At 36.2% G+C, this 27,960-nt stretch overlaps 1 protein-coding gene and 1 long non-coding RNA gene across 4 annotated transcripts in view; one reads left to right on the top strand and one right to left on the bottom strand.

Annotated features, from left to right (window-relative positions):
- The window catches only part of WDR75 (WD repeat domain 75), a 41,176-nt gene extending 39,246 nt beyond the window's left edge, over positions 1-1,930 (bottom strand). Inside the window, exon 1 of the mRNA XM_004276927.3 lies at positions 1,777-1,930. Within this exon, the coding sequence (XP_004276975.1) occupies positions 1,777-1,862 (86 nt within the window). The 5' untranslated portion in view covers positions 1,863-1,930. The remainder of the gene's footprint in view (positions 1-1,776) is intronic.
- A 139-nt stretch (positions 1,931-2,069) lies between these two features.
- The window catches only part of LOC117195533 (uncharacterized), a 125,028-nt gene continuing 99,137 nt past the window's right edge, over positions 2,070-27,960 (top strand). Inside the window, exons 1-3 of one of the 3 annotated variants that reach the window (XR_007478351.1) lie at positions 2,070-2,456; positions 4,666-4,846; positions 16,884-21,059. This is a non-coding gene — a long non-coding RNA (uncharacterized LOC117195533). Of the gene's footprint in view, positions 2,457-4,665; positions 4,847-16,883; positions 21,060-27,960 lie in introns of those variants that run through there. The other 2 variants (XR_007478350.1, XR_004475250.2) reach the window with 2 other exon arrangements.

Genomic DNA, 27,960 nt, shown 5'->3' with positions numbered 1-27,960 from the left:
TAGCCTAGCCACCTCTCGTCTCTCCACCACATACTATATAGTTTTATAGAGTTCTCAGATTAATATTATTGAGGAAACACAATCATGTGTCCCACTCTCCCCTCCCCACCAACACCTTATCTGCAGAATTAAAAAATACACTCTCTTTGGACCAAACAACCAAGAACTGACTCTATGTTCCCTTTAGAACCTCGTTTCCCACTAGCTCTCTTCATATACCATTCCTACAAGCTAACTGTACCACAGTCCTCATGCTTATACTGTGCCCCCTATCTGGAATGCCTTCCATCCATATCCCCTAGTCAAAATACCATCCATCTATCTACGTCTAGCCTAAACATCACCTCCTCATCAACCTTCTCCATCCTTCCAGTTTGAAGTACTCTTGTTTCTTATGTGATCCCAAACTGCCACTGTATGAAACATCTGTTACTGATTATCTTCTTTTCCTCACTACACTGAAAGCTCTTGAAGGTAGGATCAATCTTGGAATTATCTTAGTTTTTGTCATCGCAGCTTGCTATAAATACATAGCTAATAAATACTTAAAAATGAATTGTAGGACGAATCAATTTTCACTAATCAAGTGAAATACAATGGATCCCAGTATAATGAATGAGATATACAAACAGTACACTGGAGGAAGAAACTGGATATAAGTCCAAAGTGGCAGAACTTTGGCAATCTTTTGAAGCCTCAGTTTCTTCCTCTGATTCACAAGGTAAGTATCAACAAAGCCCTCTTTATTGTAAAGACGAAGGAGTTTTTTTTTGCCTCTAAGGCAGTTGATGAAAGCTCCTTCAAGTCATGCATGCATTCAATAACTATCTGCCATACACCCATAGCAAGACATTGCGGGGCATACAAACTTTCATAAGATACTACCTCTACTTTTCTAAGATAGAAAGGGTTTTTACTAAGTGTCTCTCTATCCCTGAGTGGCTTGAAAACGTTTTTTTACATTGTGTCACTTGTAGATGATGTTGACAATAGAGCAATGATGGAGACAGTTGACGTATATTGAGCCATTAAGTGCTAGGCATTGTTTGACTTGCTCTATTTGTATTGTATTAAGGCATTTAATCCTCTCAACAACACTACGAGATAGATTACTAAATATTATCCCCCTTTCATAGATGAGACAACTGAGGCAGAGATTAAGAACCTTGTGAAGGGCACACAATGGATGAACTGGGTTTAGTTAAGCTTTCCAGCTACACTGAGCTCCTGAGGAAGGGGACCAGGGCTTACACGTGTTTTTATCCCACACAGAATCTAATGGCAGTTTTTACGCAGAGCTCCAAAAAGGTTGCCTAAATGCCTTTTTAGGGGGTAGAGAAGTGTGGAGAAATCAGAATCTTTAATCATACAGTAATTCCAAGTCACGATTCGGTCCGAAAAGGGGATACTCCTCGTGGTCTTGCAAGAGCAGTGGCGTACAAATCCGTGCCCGGACCATTTTCCCAGCTGCCCCAACGCCGAGCCGATTCTAGATACGTGGGTCCGCCCGGGGGCCCCTCAATCTACCTGCAGGTCCGGGGACGGGGGAAGCGCGCCCCAGCCTGAGGTGCTACGGAACTAAGGGGTTCTGAGTCCTCTTACAGCACACGGGGACCAGTTCCCTCCCGCTGGCCCTGCAGTCTCCCGCACGCGCGACCCTTCCCCGAGCCCAGAACCGCCTGCTGGTTTGTCCAGACGCGCCCGACAGTTCTTTCTCTCCATCCCCCGGGGACTCACGCCCCTCAGCTGGGCCTGCAACGCGTGGTGGCTTCTTACTTAGAATCTGCAGAGAACACCGCTCTCCTGAAGTTCAGCTCGCTGCCGCCACAACGAACCACGCGGAGACTCTCCTCCTCCACCATCTTCGCGCAAGCGCAAAGACTCGCTGGCGCCCGCCCCGCCCCGAGCTTCCCCGACGGAAGCCGGTTGATAGGGCGTTTTCCCCAGCCCACAGACCCCATCCTCGCAGGGCTCCTCTAGGCCTCCGTCTCTATGGTAGTTCTCAATGGTAAGACCCAGCGCCTGAGCGGCCATCTTTGGTTTGGGCAACGTCAAATTAGGATATGTGAAAAAAGGAAAAAGCGAAACATAGAATGCATTTATATTAGATCCCTCTAAACTTTTATTTAGAAAAGATAAATTTCTCTCCGGACTTGTTAATCTGACTCTAAAGTTTCTTACGCCGGAAGGGAAAGGTGGCCCGAAGTGTGTCAGATGACCGCCAGTCCTTTCCCATATCCCGCCAGGCTTCACCTTTCTCTTAACTTTGATTCAGGAGCTGCGAGATGACGCCAGCGTTTTGCGCCAACAGCATTCCTGGTCGCGCAATTGAGTTCTTGGTTGGAAAGGTAGCGTTCTCTTTTTACACAGCTGTTAGCTCCTCTCGTTAGCTGTCACTTTGTTCTGTTCCTCTGAGCAGAGCATACGTTCCTACAGAATGTTCACAGCTCCAAGAGGTTTGCTTTTTCCTTTGGACACCTGGCTCTTACTCCGGGATTCTGGTTTCTATTTCTCTCCCTGGTTCATTGGACCTTCTTGGCCGATCTGACATTGCACTCTACCCTAGCCAAGTTCCAGGGCCGCTGCTCCCTGGTTTGCTACTGTTCTGTGCGTGTTGCCGTGGTTTTAGCTTCCGTAATTAGTCGACCGAAGTCCTGAACTCTGAGAAAGTTTATGCCTCTATCTCCATTCCTTTTTATAAACTTATGTGTGTCATTTTCGTGGCCCCTGTATATTAGCGGGTGCTTATCTTCCTCCCTCCCTTCCTCCCTTCCTTCCTTCCTTCCACCAATCCCCTCTGTGCTGGCTCTGTAACACTCCTAAGGGTAAAGAGCCAGTGACAGGTTAACTTTAACAAGAACAGGAGATCTGCCTTGATTGTGTAGAAAATTACCACATCCCTTCAGTGTTTCTGGAGGCAAATAATTATTGAGAGCCTTCTATATGTGAGACACAATGCAAGACAGACGTGACTGCTGCCCTGTTACCTTCTATGGGAGAGAGACGTTTAACAAACGAGATGATCAGAGATTGTGTGCCGAAGAAAATAAAACAGTAATATAAGAGAGAATAGTTTTCTCTGAGGAGGTTTAGGCTTAACCTGATGAATATATATTTGTTAAGGTCGTGTAGGTTAAAAGATGATATTTTAACAATTCAATGTTAATACAAATTTGATATAAAATAATTCAATGCAGAAATAGAATGGTCTCGGTAGATCCTATACCCTATGAGTATCTCTCCACCATTAAAAGTTTGGTGTATATGCTTCCTGGTATTTTTCTAGGCATACATACACCTTAACATTATTCTGCAGTGCAATGCAAGGCACCATGTATTCTTTTTTCCCCTCTCTATATGCTTTCACTGCAGTGTATACATATTTTTAATCTCTTTTTTGATAACTGCATAGTATTTCATAGAGTAAATGTGCCAAAATTGATTAAGTCATACTCTCAAAGGTGGACATTTAGTCATTTCCATTTTTTAAAAAGTGGCACATAGTGCTACAGGACACATAAATTTGTGACAGTGTTGCTGTAGGAGAGATTCCTAGAATAGGTATTGTGGGGTTAAAGGATATTTGCATTTTTTATTGTTTTATTTTTTGTGGTACACGGGCCTCTCACTGTTGTGGCCTCTCCCGTTGCAGAGCACAGGCTCCGGACGCGCAGGCTCAGTGGCCATGGCTCACAGGCCCAGCCGCTCCGCGGCATGTGGGATCTTCCCGGACCGGGACATGAACCCGTGTCCCCTGCATCGGCAGGTGGACTCTCAACCACTGCGCCACCAGGGAAGCCCTGCATTTTTTATTTTGAGAGTATGTTTTGTGGAATAGAGATATGTGTTACTGGGAAAACCAAGAGGAATAACTAATGGCAGCCAAAAAAAGGGAACTATTTAAAATTTGGGGAAAATCCATAAGAGGAGGGAGTATTATAAGAGAGTATGATTTCTTAAGAAGAAATCAGGAGGGAAAAGGACTGAAGAAATGGTGTAAGGCAAATGAAGTTGCCTATACATACTGCATCAATGAACAACGATTGAAAGGTAGCAAGGGTGGGGAGTTCACTGTTTAAAATTAAGAGTGTAATGTGGAGTCACTTTTTCAAGAATTGTTAAGTATAATGAATTCTGCTTCTTAAGTCTAATATTTCTTTTCATATACTGGCATTCATATATCATACAACAGTCTTTGTTGATTGGCCTGCAAACACTAAAATAAAAGCAAAATTTTCTAAAGTGTTTGGAGGACTGGAAAGAAGTAATAGAATACTGAGGGTGATAGAGGTGGCTAGATACTCTCTGTACATGGTTTCAGATACTTCCCTAAGCATTTCGTAGAAGAGAGCAAGGGAAGTTTGGTTCATTTATTGAGTTGAGCATCTTTGACAGGTCTTCGGTTCTCTTCAGCTCTCCTCTTTTCTTTCTGCGTCCTCACCAGAATCATCTTTAAAAGTCCCTTCATGAAAGTACTGACTTTTCGTAGCACACACTTTAAAACTTTTCCAGCCTCTACCTTTATCCAGTTCCAAGGCTGCTTCCATATTTTTAGGTATTTGTTAGTTACAGCAGTACCCCTTTCTTGGGACCAAAGTCTGTTAGTCACGGTTCTCCAGAAAAACATAACCAATAGAATTTATTTATTTGTTTGTTTATTAAAAGGAATTGGTGCACTCAATTATGGAGGCTGAAAAGTCCTACAATGTGCATTCTGCAAGTTCGACACCCTGGAAAACCTGTGGTGTAATTCAGTCTGAGTCTGAAGGCCTGAGAACCAGGGGAGCTGATGGTGTAAATCCAGTCTAAGTACAGGAGAAGAATGACGTACCAGCTGAGCAGGCAGGTAGAGAAGCAACGAATTCTCTATTCCTCTTCCTTTTGTTCTACTTAGGCTATTAATGGGCCCTGAATGATGCCCACCCACACTGGGGAGAGCAATTTGCTTTACTGGGGCCTTATTGAGTCCACAGATTCCAATGCTCATCTCATCCGAAAATACCTTTACAGACAAACCTAGAAATAATGGTTAGCCAAATATCTGGGCACCCTGTGACCCAGTTAAGTTGACACATAAAATTAACTATCACACTGGGCAACTACTAATCTGTTCTCTGTCCCTGTAGTTTGCCTTTTCCAAAGTTGTATAAATGGTATTATATAGTATGTAACCTTTTGAATCTAGCTTCTTTCACTTAGCGTAATGTATTTGAAATTCATGTTGTATAGATCATTGGTTTTCTCGTTTTTATTGCTGGGTGGTATTCTATTATATGGATATTCCGCAATTTGTTTATTTGTTGAAGGATGTTTAGTTTTTTCCCCCAGTTTTGGAACTTATGAATAATACTGTTTAAACAGTAATTTGTAGGTTTTTGTGGGAACATAAGTTTTCATTTCTCTAGGATAAATACCAATAAGTGGGATTGCTGGGTCAAATAATATGTTTAAATTTTTAAGAGACTGCCAGACTGTTTTTCCAGTTTTGTACCATTTTGCATTCTAATCAGTAAATTTTGAAAGTTTTAGTTGCGTCACATCCTTGTCAGCACTTGGTGTTGTCAGTATTTTTAATTTTACCCACTGTAATAAGTTTATAGTGGGATTTCATTGTTTTAATTTTTATTTCACTAATGACTAACAGTGTTGGGCATCTTTTCATGTGTTCATTTCCTATCTGTATATCTTCTTTGGTGCAATGTCTTCAAATATTTTATCCATTGTTTTCTTGGTTGGTTGTTTTCTTATTGTTGAGTTGGAGATTTCTTTGTATATTTTGGGCACAATTCCTTTGTCAGATATGTGAATTTTAAATATTTTCTCCTAGATTGTGACTTGTCTTTTCATTCTTCTAATAGTGTTTTTCACAGAACTGAAGTCTTAAATTTTGATGAAGTACAGTTATCACTTTTTTTCTTTTATGGATCGTGCTTTTGTTATTGTATCTGAAAACACTTTATGTATTCCAAGTTTATGAAAATATTCTCCTATGTTTTATATGAAGAGTTTTATACAGTTGACTCTTGAACAACACAGGTTTGAACTGTGGGTCCACTTATATGCAGATGTTTTTCAATAAATATGTTGGAAAATTTTTTTGGAGGTTTGTGACAATTTGAAAAAACTCACAGATGCACTGAATTGCCTAAAAATGTCGAAAAAATTAAGAGAAAGTTAGGTATGTCAGGAATGCATAAAACGTATGTAGATATACATTTAATAAAAATATATGTTAACTGATTATTTTGTTATTGGTAAGGCTTCTGGTCAATGGTAAGCTAGGAAGGGAGAAGGAGGGTGTTCGTGAAGACTGGAAACATGGATAGTATTATTTTGTTTTGTACAGATTGAGGGTGTAATATAATTGGGAAGTAACACTGCAAAAGAGAACTTACGGTTTTCTTTGGTGGTAATTTTTTTCTCAGATTATTAAAATGATATCTCAAAAATTAAAAATTGTTATTGAACTTTCAGATTTCAATCTGAGAGGCTAGGCAATAAGGCATAGCTTCATAAAGCTAAAAAAAGTTCCACAATTTAATGACAACTGTGCAAAATAAGCCATTAAGTAGACTCGCAAGTCCTACCAACATAAAAATCAACTCATACAAAACACTATACTTTTAAGTACCTGGCCTTAATAAATATTTTATGCTAGTTATATCCCCAAGGATATTCTAGCTATTCATACCAACCTTTTACTAAATTCTCCTTAATATATATAAAGCTGTAGTTAACTTTAGCTACACATAGGAACCACCTGGTGTGTTTAGAAAATAATGAAACCTGGTCCGGTCCTATCTTCAGAAATTCTGATGTAATTGGTCTGCAATGTAACCTGGACATCAGTTTTTTTTTTTTTTTTAAATTGTGGTGAAAAACACATAACAAATTTTTTTATTAGTGACATTTATACATTCACAGTGTTGTGCAACCACCACGCTATCTAGTTCCAGGACATTTTCATCACCCCAAAGGAAATTGTTTACCATTAAGTATTTACTTCTTCCCCCCATCCCCACAATTATTAGTGTATAGATATAAAACTGATCTTTGTGTGTTGATCTTGTATCCTGCAACTTTGCTGAATTCATTTACCAGCTCTAATAGTTTTCTGTTTTGTATTCTTTAGGGTTTTTTATATGTCAGATCATGTCAGCTGTGAATAGATACTACTTCTTCTTTTCCAATTTGGATGCCTTTTATTTCTTTCTTTTTTTTTTTTGCCTAATTGATCTGGGTAGAACTTCCAGTACAATGGTGAATAGCAGTGGTAAAAGCAGGCATACTCGTCTTATTCCTGATCTTGGGAGGAGAGTGTTCAATCTTTCACTATTAAGTATGATGTTAGCTGTGAATTTTTCATATGTCTCCTTTATCATGTTGAGGAAATTCCCTTCTCTTCCTAGTTTTCTGAGTTTTTTAATCGTGAAAGGATGTTGTATTTTGTCAAGTGACTTTTCTGTGTCAGTTGAGATGGTTGTATGGGATTTTTCATGTTGGCTGGACTGCAGTCATCTGAAGGCTTGACTTGACTGGACATCCAAAATGGCGCACTTATGGTCAGAAGTCGATGCTGACTGTTTGCTGCAAGCTTACTTGGGGTTATCAACCAGGGCACCGAAATCCAGTCTAAGTACAGGAGAAGAATGACGTACCAGCTGAGCAGTCAGGTAGAGAAGCAACGAATTCTCTATTCCTCTTCCTTTTGTTCTACTTAGGCTATTAATGGGCCCTGAATGATGCCCACCCACACTGGGGAGAGCAATTTGCTTTACTGGGTCCTTATTGAGTCCACAGATTCCAATGCTAATCTCATCCGAAAATACCTTTACAGACAATACTTTTGTCTCATCCGAAAATACCTTTACACCTTTACAGGCGTCTCTGACATAGCAGCCTTAGGGTAGTTGGAATTTTTTTTTTTTTTTTAATGCGGTACGCGGGCCTCTCACTGTTGTGGCCTCTCCCGTTGCGGAGCACAGGCTCCGGACGCGCAGGCTCAGTGGCCATGGCTCACGGGCCCAGCCCCTCCGCGGCATGTGGGATCTTCCCGGACCGGGGCACGAACCCGTGTCCCATGCATCGGCAGGCGGACGCTCAACCACTGCGCCACCAGGGAAGCCCAGGGTGGTTGGAATTTTTATGTGGTGGCTGACATTCCTCAGAGAGTGTCTTGTGGTCTAGTGTCAAAAGTCATATAGGGTCCCTTCTGGTTTATCACAGTAGTCACAATTCTGGTCTAGCTTGTATGGAACTTGGAAATCATTACTCTCACACTCACAACAAGAAAAAAGAAAGAAAAAAAACAACTGAAAATTAACAATTCTTAGGTCCATCAAATAATTGAGGTCACAAGGAAAAGCACTGCCCCTGCTCCCCAGACTGGAGACAGGCAGATAGAATCACAGCATATCAGAGCAGATGCCCAAGTGCAGAGTGCCATTGCTGGAGCAGTACTTGGGAAAGAAAACTTAAGCTATAATTGACAAATTATTGGAGGCTCAGTGTGGACAACTTTGATAGTTAAAAATTCCAAGGGGGCCTAGCTGCATGAGTGTCCCCACACTTTCATATGTTTTATCTCCAGGAACCCTGCCAGGTTCTCACAGTGTAGATGGGAAGATATTTACCAAGGATGAACCTACATTGCCACATCATAATCACGCAAGCTCCTAGCTTACCTGAGGGTTCACTCTTAGTGTTGTACATTCTATGGGCTTGAACAAACATATAATGACAAATATCCAGCATTATAATATCATACAGAATATTTTCACTGCCCTAAAAATCCTCTGTGCTCTGCCTATTCATCTTTCCTCCTCAACTCCCACTCCTGGAAACCACTGATTTTCTTATTGTCTCCATCCCTAGTTTTGTCTTTTCTAGGATGTTATATAGTTGCAATCATACAATATGTAGCCTTTTCAGATTGGCTTCTTTCACTTAGTGATATTCGTGTAAGTTTCCTTCATGTCTTTTCATAGCATGATAGCTCATTTCTTTTTAGTGCTGAATAATAATATTCCATTATCTGGATATACCACAGTTTATTTATTCACTTAGTGATATTCGTGTAAGTTTCCTTCATGTCTTTTCATAGCATGATAGCTCATTTCTTTTTAGTACTGAATAATAATATTCCATTATCTGGATATACCACAGTTTATTTATTCATTCACTTGATGAGGGTGTGACATCTTGTTTGCATTGAAGTTTTGGCAGTTACGAATAAAGCTGCTATTACATCCATGTATAGGTTTCTGTGTAGATGTTAAGTTTTCAGCTGCTTTGGGTAAATACCAGGGAGTGCTATTACTGGATTGTATGGTAAGAGTATGTTTAATTTTGTAAGAAACCTCCAAATTGTTTTGAAAGCGGCTGTACTAATTTGCAACCCTACCAGCAATGTATGAGAATTCCTGTTGCTCCACATCCTTGCCAGAATTTTTTGTTGTCAGTGTTCTAGATTTTGGCCATTCTGATAGGTGTGTAATTTTATCTTTTTAATAACACATTTTGCTTCCTAATTCAACAAACATTGAATAGTTACTATAAGACAACGTCCTGGTTCCTGGGGATATAAAGATGAGTTAAGACATGGTACATGGTACATCAGAGAGGATCTTATATTGAGGAATATGGACACAAAAGTGCTCATTATGTTATGGTGAAATCAAGTGCAAATTGATTAGGTATATACATGGTGATGTGGGTTTACAGAAGGCCCCTTAACCTGGCCTGCATTTTTGAAGGAGGTGATGATTCACCTAATTCTTAAAGGATGAATAAAAGTAAGCCATGTAAAGAGATTCTGAAAAGGACATTCCAGGCAGAATGGACAGCATAAACAAAGACCCCAAGTTTTCCCCGTGATTTCTCACATGTGAAGATTCAGGAGATTTGAATCTCCCTGCCTGGAGATCTTTTACTCTTCATGGTGCTCTGTAATTACGTTTTAAAGAACAAATCAGTGTAGCATCCAATAATATATAATATAAAAATTTTTCTATTTTTTCTTTTGATTTTTACATCAACAATTTGAATCAAAGTGACCCACTGCTGGAGTTTTTATTTTTACCTGGACATCTAAGTGTCACCTAGCAATTGTCCTAGTCCTTCATTCCTTTGCCTGCCTCTGGTCCTCCCCAATACACACTACATTACACTTTGCTTTGAAAGGGGCCTATGAGCCTAAATTTCTTCTCCTTCCTTCTTTGTTAAAATTCTTTTCCTCCCCTGCAATGCACACCCATCCTCTCAAAACAGATCTCAGTAGAATATTAGGAAGAAGGTTTCACATCTCCTTGGGCCCAGTCATCCTCCTTTTTAATATTTATTTATTAATTTTTTCCCTCTGGGGTGATTTACTGGTTGACTTTGATTTCAGGGCTCTGTAACCTCAAATTATTACCTATTCAGAGTGAGGGATTAAAGGATCTGAGCTGTTAGATTATTCCCAATTTGGGAAGTAAATTATTTTTGTATAAACTCATAGACATTCATGTGGCAGAGGGATTATATCTACAGTGGGAAATAAAAGCATGATATTTTGAATCAATGATTCCCTATGACCCATAGGCTAAAATCTAGGCTTCTGGATCTGGCAATGAAGGACTGACACAAATTGTCCTAACTTTTTCTTATCTAGCTTATTTTTCTCACCTCTGTGAACCTCACTGTGGGTGTGGTCCGCCTAGCATTCCATGATGATTCTAGATCTTTACCTTTATTTAATGTTGCTTCTACCTGAAATGCCTTCTTATTTTCATTCTGAATATCTAAATCCTTTCCAAGAGCTTCAAACCTTCTCAATTCTCTTCCATGAACATTCTCATTTACCTTCCTAGTTTCCAGTCAGAGCACTTAAACTTTTCTTTACCACTTATTGCGATTTAATTGTATAATAGCTTGAGTTGTTTCCTGTTAATATTGATTTGTCTGTGTTTTCGTGTTTACAGATGTATGCTCTTTGAGGGCAAGATGGTATATTGGTCTTCAAGGTATCATAATGCAATGTTTCCTGCATTGTGGGTTCCTAATTACCATTTACTGGTTGATGATTTATTAGTATGTAAATTATCTGGGAACAGACCCTATATTTCTAAAGTATTTAATAGTATTTGCATGCCAGATTTGCATGCCAGCATGAGCTGATGATGACGACTTCACAACTAGGTATGAAAACCATTATTTAAAAAAAACTGTGACTGGGCTTCCCTGGTGGCGCAGTGGTTGGGAGTCCGCCTGCCGATGCAGGGGACGCGGGTTTGTGCCCCGGTCCGGGGGGGTCCCGCGTGCCGCGGAGCGGCTGGGCCCGTGAGCCATGGCCGCTGAGCCTGCGCGTCCGGAGCCTGAGCTCCGCGACGGGAGAGGCCCCAATAGTGAGAGGCGCGTGTACCGCAAAAAAAAAAAAAAAAAAAACTATGACTGCAAAAATACAGATATACCACATGGTGGCACCAAAGGTGCATCATTATTTTTGTGGCTTTTGTGTTATATTGTACTTCAGTCTACCAGAAATTATAATTATCGTATTAGCACATTGAAAAATATTTTTAAATATCTAACTAATAATTAAACTTAGTAGAGTGTTATAGAATGAGAATTTCTTAGTATAGAAACATTCAAAAAGATCTTTGCATCTTTACTTGTCTGTTTTTACAAAAGATGTCTTTAAGTTCTAGAACTCCTATATATTGTTTTGGAATCAGATTCCTCTTCCTTCACTGTCTTATCCCTCTATACTCTAAAAATTTCATGAGCATTAGAAGCTGTTCTTTGACATTTGGGTTTTGAGATGGGGGTCATTGGTGGCTCACAGATTATTATGTTGTGTAGAATGTGAACCTAATCAAATTCCAGCTGTTAATGGTATGTGTAGTTCTTTTGCAGACAGGCTTCTTAAGCATGTTGCCTAAGTTTAATTTCCATGTGTAAAGTCATACTTAAAGTATGTAAACTGAAACAGATGTTAGTACTCTGAGAATGCATTTGGTGCATGAAGGAACAGTTCCCTAGCCTCTTATTCCATCCCCATTTTATTTTGAAAGCCCTTTGACTAGAAAAGGGCCTCTGGAGAGCCATCTAGTATCTTTGACCCCATTAGTGAGTAGCAGTTTATTACTGGGAAACAGTTGCCCAAATAAATGTTGGATTTTGCTTTAAAATCCTTCCTTGATAACCATATGATTTTCTTTACTTCTCTATAAGCTTTGTTTATTCTTTAATTAGCAAGCTGTTCACTCTAATGATACAAGTTTTCTTAAAACCAAACTAAATCTCACTGATATTATCATTTAATAATAACTGAACTTTTATTTTCCTAAAGATTAGCAGTAATAAAGGCAGATTTTTATGTAACGCCTATGTACCTTCTCAGGTATCAGATATTTAAATACTATATTTGGAAGTATTCTAATATCTGATTTATGTTGATGATAGTTTATGGAGTTCTAACCACACAGAATTTGTGCTTCCAATAGTTCTCCCAAAAAAGGTAGAGTTATTATTAGTTATTAACTACTTTCTTTTTCTTTATATCTTCTTCTTTCCCCCTCCCCCCTTTTTCTCTTTTCAAAGATATTTGTTAAGGGCCTACCTCAGGTTCTGTGCTATGCTCAGAAAGGATTAAGAAAGATTCTCATCTTAAGGAACATTCAATGTAACTTAGGAAAGAAGCACAAATTAAAAATTTCTGACAGTGCAGGACAGCCAACCCATAATCTAGGGGAACTAAAGAAAACTTTATAGAAGAGAAGTTATCGGAGGTAAGTGTTGAATGATAGAGGGGAATTTCTCTAGGCAGTGAAGGGAACAACAAGTTTTTGAGCCAGCAGAATGGATTAGCACTAGTGTGATGGGTTTGTGGAACATAAGGACTCTAGTTTCGTTTTCTTACAGATACATGGAAGGAGTAACTAGGTAGCGAGAAAGAATTGATAGAAAGGGAAATTCCCTGGCAGTCCAGTGGTTAAGACTCCATGCTTCCACTGCTGGGGGCCTGGGTTCAATCCTTGGCTGAGGAACTAAGACCCCACAAGCTGCATGGCGCTGTCAAACAAAAAAACAAAAAAGAAAATGCCCAGCAAAAGTGCCCGCACTACCTTGTGCTCCGGCCCACCCCCCGCAAAAAAAGAATTGAAAGAAAGGGTGAGACCAGATTTAGTTTTGTCTAAAGGTTTGGAAATATAAATGCAAAATCTTTTTTTAATTAAAAATTAGAGATTATAGTTTTAAAGTTTTGATATATGTTTTGATTTATGAAAAAATTTTGATTCATGTTATTTCAAGGTGATAATACAGGACCTTTTTTCCTTCATAGTAAAAACTTAATAGGTATCATAACAGCTGATGTTCTTAAGTTAGTGAGTTACCTTCTACATGTATCAGTAAAATATATCAGTGACTAAAAATTTATGCAGTTCCATGTATATTCACATATTTTTGTCTTGTTAAATAAACATAAAAGTGTCCTTGAATTTGTCATTATATTTAACTGTTCAAGGCCATAGGTATTTAGCTTCTAGATTAAGAAGCAAAGCTTTAGTGAAAAATGTGTATTATGCATTTGTATAATTATAATACATATGTATAATTATAATGCTGTGTTGGTAATTAATTGATAATTTGGCCTTTATTAATGGTCAACTTAGATGGCTAAATGATAGCTCTAGTATATATTAAATGTAACAGAAATAACTTAATTATCTGTAGTATTTTCCTCACAAAACCAAATTCAAAATGTATGTGGAGAAACTTGCATTCAAAAAATATATTCTATGTTATTTTGTCTAGCTAGCTTTTAGAATCAGTGGTGGAAGTGTTTCAGGAGCTCTGTTTTTTCGATACATAATGCTATTTTTCTATCTTATAAAAATAAATTTTCCTACTTCTGGTTTTAGTATTTGTTTTATTCTCATATATACACCTTTTGGTCTTGCCACTATAGTCTTAGTTACATGGAAAGAAATGATGTTATTTGTTGGAATATATGTTATTTGTTGGGATGTATGTGGATATTGGAAGTTCGCCCTGAAAGTATTTTATATATACTATTTTTCTATTGGATCAGAATAAAACATACTTCTAATTTAAGAGAGAAGCATTCATATTGCTCACTTACATTTAATGACTGATATTGAGCCCACTCTTTTTCTTATCCTGAATTATAATTCTAAAATAGATTCTAAGTGCTCTATTTTCCATCTTAAAGTTTCCATCAAACTATGGTTAGAGATTGAATAGAAAACTATTATGACATTCTTTAAGTTTTCTAGTCTGTTTGAGAGGTCATAAATAATAGTAAAGCTTCAGTAATTTCACTTATGGAAGTCACTTGAAAAAATAATTGTCTAATAATTTAGTCATAAATAAATTATCTTATAAAGGGGTGTTATAAAGATTGTATTTTTATTTTAACATTAAAACAATTCTATTTTTAGGGTGAAGTGAATAGTTTTTTTTTTGCGGTACGCGAGCCTCTCACTGTTGTGGCCTCTCCCGTTGCGGAGCACAGGCTCCGAACGCACAGGCTCAGCGGCCATGGCTCACGGGCTCAGCCGCTCCGCGGCATGTGGGATCTTCCCAGACTGGGGCACGAACCTGTGTCCCCTGCATCGGCAGGCGGACTCTCAACCACTGCGCCACCAGGGAAGCCCTGAAGTGAATAGTTTTTAAAGGAATTAAGTGGTAGTTTTAATCTGAATTTTTCCATTTACTTAAGGTTTCCCACTCTGCCTCCAAATTAGAAGTAGAATCTAACTCTCATTTCCAGATCTTCTCAAAGTATTAAGGAGAAACTAAAGATAATTTCCTTGTTTCACTAACCCCTTACACAATATTATAAGATGAACAGTGCTAATTGAGCAATTAGACTTGCATTTCTGATTGACTAGGGCATATGTCTTGGCATTGAGTGGATATATAAAAAATCAATAAAATGTAAGGGTATTTCTATAATTCTGTGAGCAGAATCTATCCTGTGTCATTTTGTGAGTGTAATTTTCTGATGAAAAAGGAAATACTCATGACTTTCAGAAAGAAGTTTCACTAAATGAGAATAAATGCCATGAAGTGAAAATTTTATAAGCACAACTTCAAATAAGAGAATGGATTCATGCTGATTTTCAAGTGAAGGACTGTAGTCATAAAAATTAAACTTGTAAATACTCAGACCATGGACACCCTCAGTTATTTCACTTTCCTTTGACTGTTTCCAAGCTGGGCTTCTACAACCAAAGTCAAGAGGACCAGTTGAATAAACAATCCAGTTCATTACATCAAAACATCTGATAGGGCTTCCCTGGTGGCACAGTGGTTGAGAGTCCGCCTGCCAATGCAGGGGACACAGGTTCGTGCCCTGGTCTGGGAAGATCCCAAATGCCGCAGAGTGGCTGGGCCCGTGAGCTATGGCCGCTGAGCCTGCGTGTCCGGAGCTTGTGCTCTGCAACAGGAGAGGCCACAACAGTGAGAAGCCCGCGTACTACAAAAAAAAAAAAAAAAAAAAAAAAAGAAATCTGATAGATTTACAAATATTCCTGGATAACTCAGGATAATGCGGTTAAATGATTGTGTCTGGATTTATATGGAGTGCCTTTCATCACTATATTCCACTGTGGGTCTACCTGAGGTCAAGGCAATAGTAGAGGTGGCGATTGTGTCTTGTATGGCTTCTATCCAGTGTTTAGAAAGATGATTTAAAGTAAGGCTAATGGTAAAAAGGTAAATTAGTATATCTGAATCATAGTATTTTAATTTTTATTATATTCCAATATCTTTATTGATATAAAAATTCCTATTTATTTTGAGATATAATTGACATATAACATTGTGTAAGTTTGAGATGTACAGTGTGATTGGATACATTTATATTATATTCCAGTTTAAAGAATGACTATTAAAAGTCACAATGGTCACTGAATTTTATACTCTGGGTTGCTTTCCTTTTTATGATTTATATCCTGTGTTCTTCAGACCAGTATTAAGAATTAATAACCACAGATTTTTTTAAAAAACAGCTTCTTTGAGGTATAATTGACAAATAAAGTGTATATATTTAAGGTATACAACTTGATGTTTTTATAGTCACACATGTTTTTTAAGAGTCAGATTTGAATGAAGTATGTCAAATCTATTTACATAGCAATGCTATGTACTTTCTTTTGACATCACACCATCTGAGAGGCAAAAAGCAAAACTGTGTACGTGTCCAGGCACTATAGTTTATACAATGGGCAGCATGTGAATGTCTGTGAGATTGAATTAGTTTTCCTTTAGCTTCAGCTTCAGCCTCTTATTTCAGATTAAGTATTACTATTATTTTTACTCAGATTTGTATTCACTTACCTTTGTCCTTCACTCAGAAAGAATATTGGCATTCTCACTTGAAATGAGTCCCTTGTGCTAAATAATTGGCTAAATAATATAGCACATCTTTTTACAATCCCAGACATTAGAGTGGATTGCATCTTGATCTGTAAATTAAGCACATGAATCTGGGTCAAGGGTGGCCAGGTAAACAGAACTAGTCAACCCAGTCTTGGTTTGAACAGCCTTAAGTAACACACTCTACTTTCACCATCCAAAATACTGTGTCCATCCTCAGTGAAAGATCTTTAAGCTACCATAACAAGATTTGGAGTTTAAGTTGCTATTATTGGAAAAGCAACTATAATATTTTTCTTTTCCCAGAAAATGAAAAACAGAGAAACTCTCATTTCCTCACTATATGTCTTAAAGCAAAAGAAAATGGAGCTTGCCTTTATTCAGTATACAGTAGTGTCAGTGAAGAAGTGTAGTGTTGCTGTAGTATTCCTGCAAGTTAATTTATTTGTTGCTTTAGAAAGAGATTCTGTTTCCATTAAAATTATGTCTCTGGGTAGGTGATTCATAAGCAGAGGACCTGGACATGGAATCAGTCTCTTGAGCCTGTTTACATTGTTAATCATGCACAGCTGCTGAGTTGATGGAGGATTTTGGACTTTTCAAAGGTAGAAAAAATCTTATATTTTTCAGTTAAAATGTTAGATAATGGTCACATTTAACCAATATCAAGTAACATAATAGCTTAGAGTACTGGAGAAGGTGGATATCCCTTTCCATGTGTGGTGAACCTCTTTTTAGGTATTTTGAACTTGGCTTTTAGCACATTTCAAAAACCTTTCCTTTGATACAAAACAGCTGTAGCTATGTTTTGAGTGATATAAACATTCCCCTCCACCTCATCCTTATTCTTACACTTTCCAGGCTCAAGGCAAAGGATTTAAAAACTTTTCAGTTTCTTCTTATCATGCATTTCCTAAAATTATTTGTGTTTTTAATGAAATAAAACTTTATAAGAACCTTTTACAGAGATGCAGTTTGAATGCTTACTTGAAGCAAATAACCTAAAAATGATTGAAACACTGTACCATTTTCTTGAAAATTTAGTGTAATCTTAAAACATCCTCCTATGGTATAGCCATTAATAAGCTTTCAAATGTGTTTTTTTGCTGGGGAAGAACTTGGCCAGCACAGACAAGACAAATTACTACATGTTCAATAGATATTTGGCTTGAAACAGGCAAACCAATTAGAATTCTTTTCTCTTTGAGTTTACAGGAAGTGATCCAGTTTCTTCAACCCCTATAAATTATAGCTCCATCTTTCTCACTTTTGTGATGATTTGTCTATGGGCTCTTTGAATAATGTTAAGATCTTGCATCATCATTCATGAATTTCCCACACTTTAGAAGCTGTATTCACAAATTAATAGCTTTTTTTGGCATCTTGTATTGGAATAACATCATGTACAAGTGGCTTTTAATATATAAGTAATCCAGGCTAAACCAACTTTCAAGCAGTTTTCCTAGTTACATGGCTAGAGGTCAGAGCTGGGTCAATCATGTTTAATTACAGAACTTTTTTTGTACTGAAATTTTCTTCTAAGACCTCAAGAAGTGCATTTTCTTGTGGAGCTTAAGCAGGGGGACGAACTTGATTTTAGACTAAGGAGAAGTGCAAGGATAAGATTATAATTTGTGGCAGGAAATATGCACTAAAGCTAATTTTTTAGATTTTAGCAATATATGCTTTTTTTTTTAATACATGCTTTTTTGATGGTCTTGGATATTTCTGAACATAGTCAGCTATTAGTAGTGTCTGAGATGGAATTATCTCAGTGATGGAGTCTACCACCTCTTCATTTTATTTGTGAAATACATAGTTACCAAAAAATACAGTACTTTAGAAGAAATATATCTTAAAAAGCATTAAATCCATGTTTTTAGAAGCATAGCTTAAAAATTAAGATGAGATTGAAATTAAAATTGGCAATTTCCAACACATTTTGATAATGGATTTTATTTATTACTTTGAACTTATTTCTTTAGTCATTCATTTATTAAAAGATATAATGTTAGCACTTGAAAATATGAAAATTGATTACTGTTTGTGAATAACTTTGGTCTTAGCTGAAATAAGTTATCTGCATATTTCCTTTAATCATTGTATGATGTGGTTGCAAATACTCTAGAAAGAGCTAAGCTATTCATATTCATTGCTTTGAAAATAAATTAAGAATTTCAAATGATGCAACAGATTAATTCATTAGTCCAAAAAATAGTTCCTAAAGGACCATAAATGTTGACTAAGTTTTGACAGTGGTTTTAAAAGTTATCAGAAAAACCTTGGGACAACAGAGATTTTTGACTGAAATGCACTGTAATTCTATATTAGATTCATGCTTATGGATACCCAGATGGTTTTACATGCATTTTCCACTGTGAGCATGAAATAAATTGTGTGCAAGAGTTTGTCTTTTTTAATTTAGCACAGTATTACGTTATATACCTCTGCTTCATATTTTAACAAAGTTCTTTTGGGTCTCTATTTCCTGCATGCCTCCCCAGTGGCCAATAAGTACAATGTTCTATACAATGCAGTAAACTTAAATTCTGTGACACTAAGCTTTGTTAAAGGGTAATTTAATTGCAAATGGATATCCTATGTCATTGTTTTTGTGTGTGTGTGCTTCTTTTTTTTAATTTTCTCTCAATTAATTTGAATATTTTCCAGTTAGTAATAAATATATTGACAAAAATGGCTGATATTTATAGAGAACCTCCTATATGCCAGCAAAGTACTTTTACTGGATTATCTGATTTATTTCTCACAGCTAACCTATAATGTTAATAACCTATACAGTTACGATCATTGTGTAGACAAGAAAACTGAGATGCACTGATATTAAATAATTCATCCAAAATTATATACTTAGCAAATGGCAGAACCAGTATTTGTATCTAGTCTGTCTCTAGAGCCCTTGCTTAGCCTCTCTTAATAGGAAAAAATTAGAAGGATGTAAATATGTGATAATGAAATTAGTGTGAACCACCTGTCTTCTTATGCACAAAACATAAACAAGAAAAGCAAGTGTATTTGGCTTAAAATAAAATATTTTGTAAAAAGCAGAACACCCAAGTTCCACATTTTTTTAAGAATTTCTTTTGAATAAAAAAGGCAGTATGTGCATATAAATGAAAAACCAGACATTTAACCAAAGAAAAATATGAAGAATACCTATAGACAATCTGACACTATTGACATAAATACTATATCTCTTTAGATACCTTACATGTATACATTTTGTATATTATTTATTTTTTACAAATATAGAACCTTGCCATGTATGTTTTATAATTTGCAGTGTTTTCTCCAACAATTCATTACGTCAAAACACCTCAGACTCTTATGTATACTTGGATAACTTAGGATAATGTGGTTAATTGATTGTGTTAAGTGGCTACATGCCACTGTGGAATTATCTTTTCTACATGAGATCAAGGGAATAGTACAGATGGTGATTGTATTTTATATGGCAGATAATTAGATGGATTTTTACCTCTAATATACCTCTATTGACTAATTAGGCTGTTTCAACTTTATTATAGCAAAAAGTGTGATTAATTACTAAAATGATATATATCTGAAAACATCTGAAACAAGTTCAAAATATTATAATATACCTAAAGTGTTATAAAAAGTTATAATAAACGCATACACTATTTGGGGATATTTATTTTAGTCCAAAGAGTTCTTTTACCCAAATCACTGTGTCTACTAGCTTGCTTTCAGTCTTGCTTTTGAAACTGTATGCTAATTATAGAGCTTGTATCCATTAGACATAGCTGTGGAGAAGGAGAAAAAAATGAATCATATTATCCCTGAAGCCAATGATTCTCAACCTTGACTGCATACTGGTTTTACATGGAGAGCTTTGAAAATGCTAATGACAGAGACTCTGATTTAATTATTCTGGGCTGTAGCCTGGACAACATGTTTTTAAAAGCTCTGCAGGTACTGATAATATTAAATATTGGTGAGATTGAGGAGCAACTGGAAATCTCATACAATGCAGGTGGGCAGGTATAATGGTACAACTGCTTTGGAAAACAGTTTATTTCTTATAAAGTTAAACACATACCTGCCACATGACCCAGCAGTTCCACTTGTAGGTGTTTATTTAGAGAAATGAAAATGTATGATTACACTAAGATTTGTATAGCCAAGGCTGAGGACCACTGATATAAGTGGATTACAGTAAGAGCAAATTGTGTTGTGCAAAGTTTGGGCCTGGACACATGTGGAGAATTAGAAAACAGTGTCCTAATACCACCTTGAATTAAATTTATCAAGTTTCACCTTTATCTTCATCTCCAAGTGTACTGATGTGGAGATTGAGATCCATGGGAGCCAAGTGTATGTTCAAACAATCATAATGATAGAACTGGGGCTAAAACGCTGAGAAAAGATAAGCCTTTTCTCTTGGTTTGCCTTGGATACTACCCTGGTGGCACTCTCTCTATTCTCCCTTTTTTTTTTTTTTTTTTGCGTTACACGGGCCTCTCACTGTCGTGGTCTCTCCTGTTGCGGAGCACAGGCTCCGGACACGCAGGTTCAGCGGCCATGGCTCACGGGCCCAGCCGCTCCGCGGCATGTGGGATCTTCCCAGACCGGGGCATGAACCCATGTCCCCTGCATCGGCAGGCGGACTTTCAACCACTGCGCCACCAGGGAAGCCCTATTCTCCCTTTTTGGTGGCTTTGCAAAAACTTGGCTTGTCAGAAGGAGCATGCCTGTTCAATGTAAGAAGAACAAGGTCTCTTACTGGCACCTGCTATTTTGCTAACAACTAATACCTTATCTGAGCTCCAGAGGCTCCCCTCTTCTTCAAACATTTCTTCAACCATGAAGCCCCCATTGTTACATAGTCCACTTGAAGTTTATCTTGACCCTATACCACTTGACAATGAATACAAGGGCAGGGTTCCTTTCTTGGCTACGTTACACGATGAATCTAGCTGTGCTCACCCCAGGTACTCTACTCGGTGGGATTATATGCACTTTGGGTATCATGTGCAATCTGCTATTTTCTCCACTTGTAAGTTTTGTTTTTCATAAACCTCACTTTATACTTATACAATATGTTCCTAGGGCTATTTTTTGTTTCCCTTGAACAATAGTTGTTGTCCATGAAGGGAAACACATTACTGTGATTTCTTTGCTAAAGATGTGTTAGTTCAACTGGAAATATCTACTTTTTGGATTGTTAAGTCACTAGCAGAGCTAGTAATTGGTAACTCTGGCCTCTGCCAGCCACCACTAAAAGACCAGTAACTCAGAATTCCCACAATAATGGATTTGCTAAGAAAGAAAAAGCTAGAGGAGATAATTTGGGGAGCTATCAACATTTCTGAATGTCCTAGATACTGGAGCATTTTTGCTGGATCATGGTTTTATTTTTCCCTTCTTTTTCTCTTATGTTGCATTCTTGATATGGACTTTCTGAGCTATCTGAGCCTAGTATGGGTGCACCAATATTCTGGCTAGAAATGTTTTGTTTGTTTGTTTGTTTTTTGTGGTACGCGGGCCTCTCACTGTTGTGGCCTCTCCTGTTGCAGAGCACAGGCTCCGGATGCGCAGGCTCAGCGGCCATAGCTCACGGGCCCAGCCACTCCACGGCATGTGGGATCCTCCCGGACCGGACCGGGGCACGAACCCATGTCCCCTGCATTGGCAGGCGGACTCTCAACCACTGCGCCACCCGGGAAGCCCTAGAAATGTTTTTTAAGATTTAAAACTTAAGTGACATAGTGTAGAAGGAAGAGAGTAGCCACAAGGTAAAGGATTAAAAAATGAGATTAAAAAGAGAATTTCCATTAATGACTAGGTTATTTAAAACCAATTTTTCTGTTAAGAATGATTATAAAATTTGGTTAAAATATGAAGAAGAAAAGAGCATCTATATGAAGTCATCAGATGGGTACTAATTATTTTTAAGCCAAGAGCTGAAAGAAGAGGGAAACTAGTAAAAATTAGACCAGCATTTGGGCATACTTTCTCCCTCAAGGAAATTGTAGATTTCAAAAGTGAAAGTAGTGATTGGAAGATTGAGAAGCTGAAGAAAGCTGCTTTGTATTATAGAGATTGAAGAAAAAAAATTGGAATTGAGGATTTGTCAAGGAGGTAGGTGCCTGGTAAATAACCTATCTTCTCAGTTGGAACCATCAAGTGCTGCATCCTAGAGTAAGGGTAAACCAGAAATAAACTAGTCATGAAGACCAGGAACTGAAGGCAGTTTCAAATTATCTTGATCTCTAATTAGATTAAAGCAAACTTTTCTTTAGCCCCAAATTCTCTGGAAGAAGGTAACACCACCCAGATTCTCAGATTATCTCTACAATGTTTTAAAATCTGCAGTGTTCATCACCCAATAAAAATCTAATTCATTCATACAGGGAGAAAAGAATTGACCCAAGCTAAGGATGATAGAATATATTCTCAGGAGTTCCAGATGCTGCTGTTATCCAACATAGACTTTAAAATAACTGTGATTAATAGTCAAGGAGGAAGAATTTTGGCAGAGAACTTAAAAAATCAAATGGAAATTCTAGAACTCAAAATAAATATCTGAAATTTAGACCTCAATGGATAGCTTAACAGCATATTTGGTACAACTAAAGGGAGAATTAGTAATTTGGTATATAGAGAATAAGAAAATGTTAATTTAAGACAGCAGCACAGAAACAAATAAATAGAAAAAGTAGAAAAAGAATATAAGAGATATGTAAGACAAAGTGCAAAGGTCTGATATATGTGCAGTTGGAATTCCAGAAGAAGAAAGAAAATGGAACAAAAGGAATATTTGAGGAGATAATGACTGAGAAATTTCCGAAACCAATTGAAGAAATCAAGCCATGTATTCAAGAAGTGCTATGGATTCTGAGCAGAATAAATATGAAGGAAAAAAACATATCTAGGCAAATCATAGTAAAACTGCTGAAAACCATAGCAAAAAGAGAAAATTATAGTATCAGACCAAGAGAGTTATTATTGCCAATTGAGCCACAATGTCTTACAGTTGACTTTTTAACAGAAACAATGGAAAGCAGAAGGTACTGGAATGATGATAACTCAGTGCAAAACAAATATTATGTGTAATTAATATGTATCAGCCACAACATTCTATAAAATACATCCTTCGAAAAGGAGGATGATATAAAGATTTTAGGATAAACAAAGACTGAAATAATTTATACCCAGAAGATCTGTACTAAAAGAAATAGCAATGAAGTACTTCATGCAGAAAGAAAATAATTCTACCTGGAAGCATAAAAATGCAGAAAGAGATGAAAATTTATGGGAAGAATAAAGATATGGATATATCTAAATGATATTTATTGTATTAGCCAATACTAATAATATGCTACTGGTTTAAGAACATATAACAAAAACAGCATAAAATATGAGAGAGGAGAAAGAGAATTCAATTATTCTAAAGTCTTTAAATTGTCTAAGAAATGGTAAAAATACTGTATGACTTAAAAGAATTAAGGATACATATTGTAATTATAGAGCAATTTTTAATAGAATAAAGAATGTGTAACTAAATAGCTAATATAGAAGAAAATAAAATAACAAAACTACATAAATCAAAATAATGCAAGAAAAGAAACATACTAATATGGAAGATTAACCCAAATAGACCAATTATTACATTAAATTTAAACAGATAAAATATACCAATAAAAGACAAAGATTGTCCAACTGGATAGAAAAACAAATCTCAACCATATTCTCCTCCAGTACTCACAGGTTAAGTGTAAGCATACAGAAATGCTGAATGAAAAAGAACTGAAGAAGATATATCATGCAATCAGCAACCAAAAGAAAGTTGGTATAACTAAACTAACATAAGACAAATTAGACTACAATGCAAGAAGCATTATAAGTGATAAGGAGAGATAAGTTATAATGACATAAGTGTCAATATTTTAGGAAAATATAATAATTTAAAACTATGTGTATCATGAAAAATCTTCAAACTATATAAAGCAAACATTGATTGTAATAAATGTAAACATGGACAAAAACAAAGTGAGAGACTTTGCTATAACTTCTCTAAGTAATGATAGATTGAGCATAGAAGAATATATAATATTTGAGTAATAACAGGCATCATCCAATATGTAAATATGTTTACACACATGTAAAACTGAACCCAGAAACTGCAGAATACTTATAAAAAATATTTGCCATGTGCTTGGCCATAAAGCAAGTCTCAACACATTTCATCAGCTTGAACATCAAAATATATTCATTGAGCACAGCTGAATTATGCTAGAAATCAATGACTAAATATCAACTGGAAAATTTCCAAGCATTTGGAAATTAAGAAATGCCATTATGAATAACTCATGGGTTTAAAGAAAAATTGCCATGGAGATTAGGAAACATTTCAAACTGAATGCTAATGAAAATATGACATATTAAAATTTGTGGAATGCAGCTAAAGCCCTGCTTTGAGGTAAACTCATAGTCTTGAGGAAGTATATTGTAGAAGAAAGGCTAAAAATAAATGATTCATCTCAAACTCATTAAACAGCAAATTAAACTCAAAGAAAGAATAAAACACATAAAAAGGGTAAGAGCAGAAATTAATAAAATAGGAAAAATATGCAATAGAGAAAATAAAAAAGGCAAAATTGGATTCTTATAAAAGACTAGTAAAATTGATAAATCTTTGGTGTGACTAATTAAGGAAAAGAGAAAGAAGGCACAAATGTCCAAAATTGGAATGAAAAAGAGGACATCACCACAGATACTACAGACATTAAAACAATGATAAGGGAATATTATAAGCAAATTTACGCTAATACATTTGAAAATTTAGAGCAAATTTCTTAAAAACTCAACCTAACAAAACTGACATGAATGAAAGAGAAAATATGAATCCTACCAGATATTAAAGAAATAGAATCAGTAATTGAAAGCCTTCCCACCTGGGATTATGTTTTACCTTCAAATCTCCAGTACCAAGTAGGATGCCTTGTTCATAGTAGTGCTCATGTAATACTAGTTGAATGACTATATCTAGTCTCTAGTATTGAAATATTCTTACTGTACTGCTTATATTTGTTTATACATCTGTCTGTCCTATTAAACCATGATCTACTTGAATGGAGCGTGATATCTTAGCTATCTTTGTATCCCCAGCATCCAGGACTAGTACTTATAACTGGTCAGTAAAAGTTTGTTGAATAATTGCATTAAAAAGGAAGGGAACTACTAATGTTTACTGAGTGCCTTCTACACACCAGGATCTGTGCTAGGAACATGTACATAATTATCTTACTCTTTTGAGAAGTAATTTTTAAAATTATTTTTTCACAGTGTTTATTATTTTTTCTCTTTTTTGTTAAAATTTTAAAAAATTGAAGTATTTTTGATGTACAATATTATATGTTATAGGTGTACAATATAGTGATTTACAATTTTGAAACATTATACTCCATTTATAGTTATTATAAAATATTGGCTATATTCCCTGTGTTGTACAATATATCTTTGTAGCTTATTTTATACATAATATCTTGTACCTCTTAATCCTCTTCCCCCTTTTCTCTCCCCACTGATAACCATTAGCTTGTTTTCTTTATCTGTGTCTATTTCTTTTTTGTTATATTCACTAGTTTATTGTTAATTTTTATATTCCACATATTTGTGATTTCATACAGTATTTGTCTTTCTCTGTCTGACTTATTTCACTTAGCATAATGCCCTCCAAGTCTATCCATGTTGCTGCAAATTGCAAAATTTCATTCTTCTTTTATGGCTGAGTAGTATTTCATTGTATATAAATACCACATTTTCTTTATCCATTCATCTGTTGATGGACATTTAAGTTGCTTCCATATCTTGGCAATTGTTAATAATATTGCTATGAACATTGAGGGGTATGTATCTTTTTGAATTGGTGTTTTTGTTGTTTTTGGATATATACATAGGAGTGGAATTGCTGGGTCATATGGTAGTTCTAATTTTAGTTTTTTGAGAAACCACCGTACTGTTTTCCACAGCTGCTGCACCAGTTTACATTCCCACCAACAGTGCAGTGTACGAGGGTTCCATTTTCTCCACATGCTCACCAATGTTTGTTATTTGTGCTCTCTTTGATGACGGCCATTCTGACAGGTGTGAGGTTATATCTTATTGTGGTTCTGATTTACATTTCCCTGATAATTAGCGAGCATTGTTGAATGTCTTTTCATGTGCCTGTTAGCCATTTGCATTTCCTCTTTGGAAAAATGTCTATTCAGTTCCTCTGCCCATTTTGAAATCGGATTCTTTGTTTTTTTGATGTTGAATGTATGAGCTGTTTATATATGTTTGATGTTAATCTCTTATTGGTCATGTCATTTGTCAATATTTTCTCCCATCCAGTAGGTTGTCTTTTTATTTTGTCTATGGTTTCCTTTGCTGTGCAAAAGCTTTTAAGTTTAATTAGGTCCCATTTATTGTTGTTGTTTTTTCTATTTCCTTTGCTTTAGGAGACAGATACAAAAAATATTGCTATGATTTATGTCAAAGATAATTAGAGACAAATTTTTGGTCCTATGAGAGGACTACATTAGCTAATTAATTTGCTCATGCTCATAAGTGGCAGAGCCAGGTTTTGAATCTGACCTGTCTTCAAAGCCCATTTCTCTCCACTATACTAGTGGTTTCCAAATTTACTGCATGTATCCTAGGGGGGTCAACCAAAGAAAGAAATTTTAGAAAGGAGCAAACTGAGAATGAGAGAGGTTAAATAATTTGAGATCACACACTTCAGCTTTTTCATCTAGTACATTTATCATTAAGAAAATATTTATAAATTTCTTAAACTTTATAAAGTTTAGTAAAGCTGATACCAGTAAGAAATTCAGACCAAATGGTAATAAAGTTTTCTATATCAGGATAAAATATCAAAAAGAGATATTTGAGTATATTTCTTACTCAAATATCCTGATTCCCATCTAGTAGATGCTTTATATATATTCTTTGTTAATAGTACATTCTAAATACCAACAGAATAGCAACAAAAATATGTAGCTACCCCTTTTCATGCAAAGTTGTGAAATTAGCCAATAACCTCTTAAGAATGGCTTTCTATAGTACCTTTGTTCCAAATTTTACTTAGAAATGTGAACTATCAGCTATATTTTCCTAAAACTGTTAATTAAAACAAATAATTTAGTAGCGATAAGAAATTTCAAGTTGCACCTGGCATCTCTAAGATAAAAACCAAAAGGAGAGCTTATGGAGCTTATTGACACTTTTTTTTGTGTGCGTGATCAATTACAAGTATATGCCTAGAAGTGGTTTTTAAAAATAGAAGAGACTAAAGTTTGGTCTACAAATTATATGTGAAATTGGAAACTATTAATTGATGAAAATTCTTTCATTGCTTTCCAGCTTATATCTACATTATGCTTTTCTTTATAAATTCATTTCATTCTAATTCATAACGTAAAAATTATCCTCATTCAAAGGACCATGAAAAGTGTGAAAAAATCTTAAATGATGTTAAAAAGTATGATACAGAACTTGTCAACATCTTAGGCACTTTCGGATAGTTTCTTATCTTTTATTTAAAGT

Source organism: Orcinus orca, chromosome 7 (assembly GCF_937001465.1).
Source record: "Orcinus orca chromosome 7, mOrcOrc1.1, whole genome shotgun sequence".
NCBI lineage: Eukaryota > Metazoa > Chordata > Mammalia > Artiodactyla > Delphinidae > Orcinus > Orcinus orca.
This window is presented reverse-complemented; position numbering and strand designations above follow the sequence as displayed.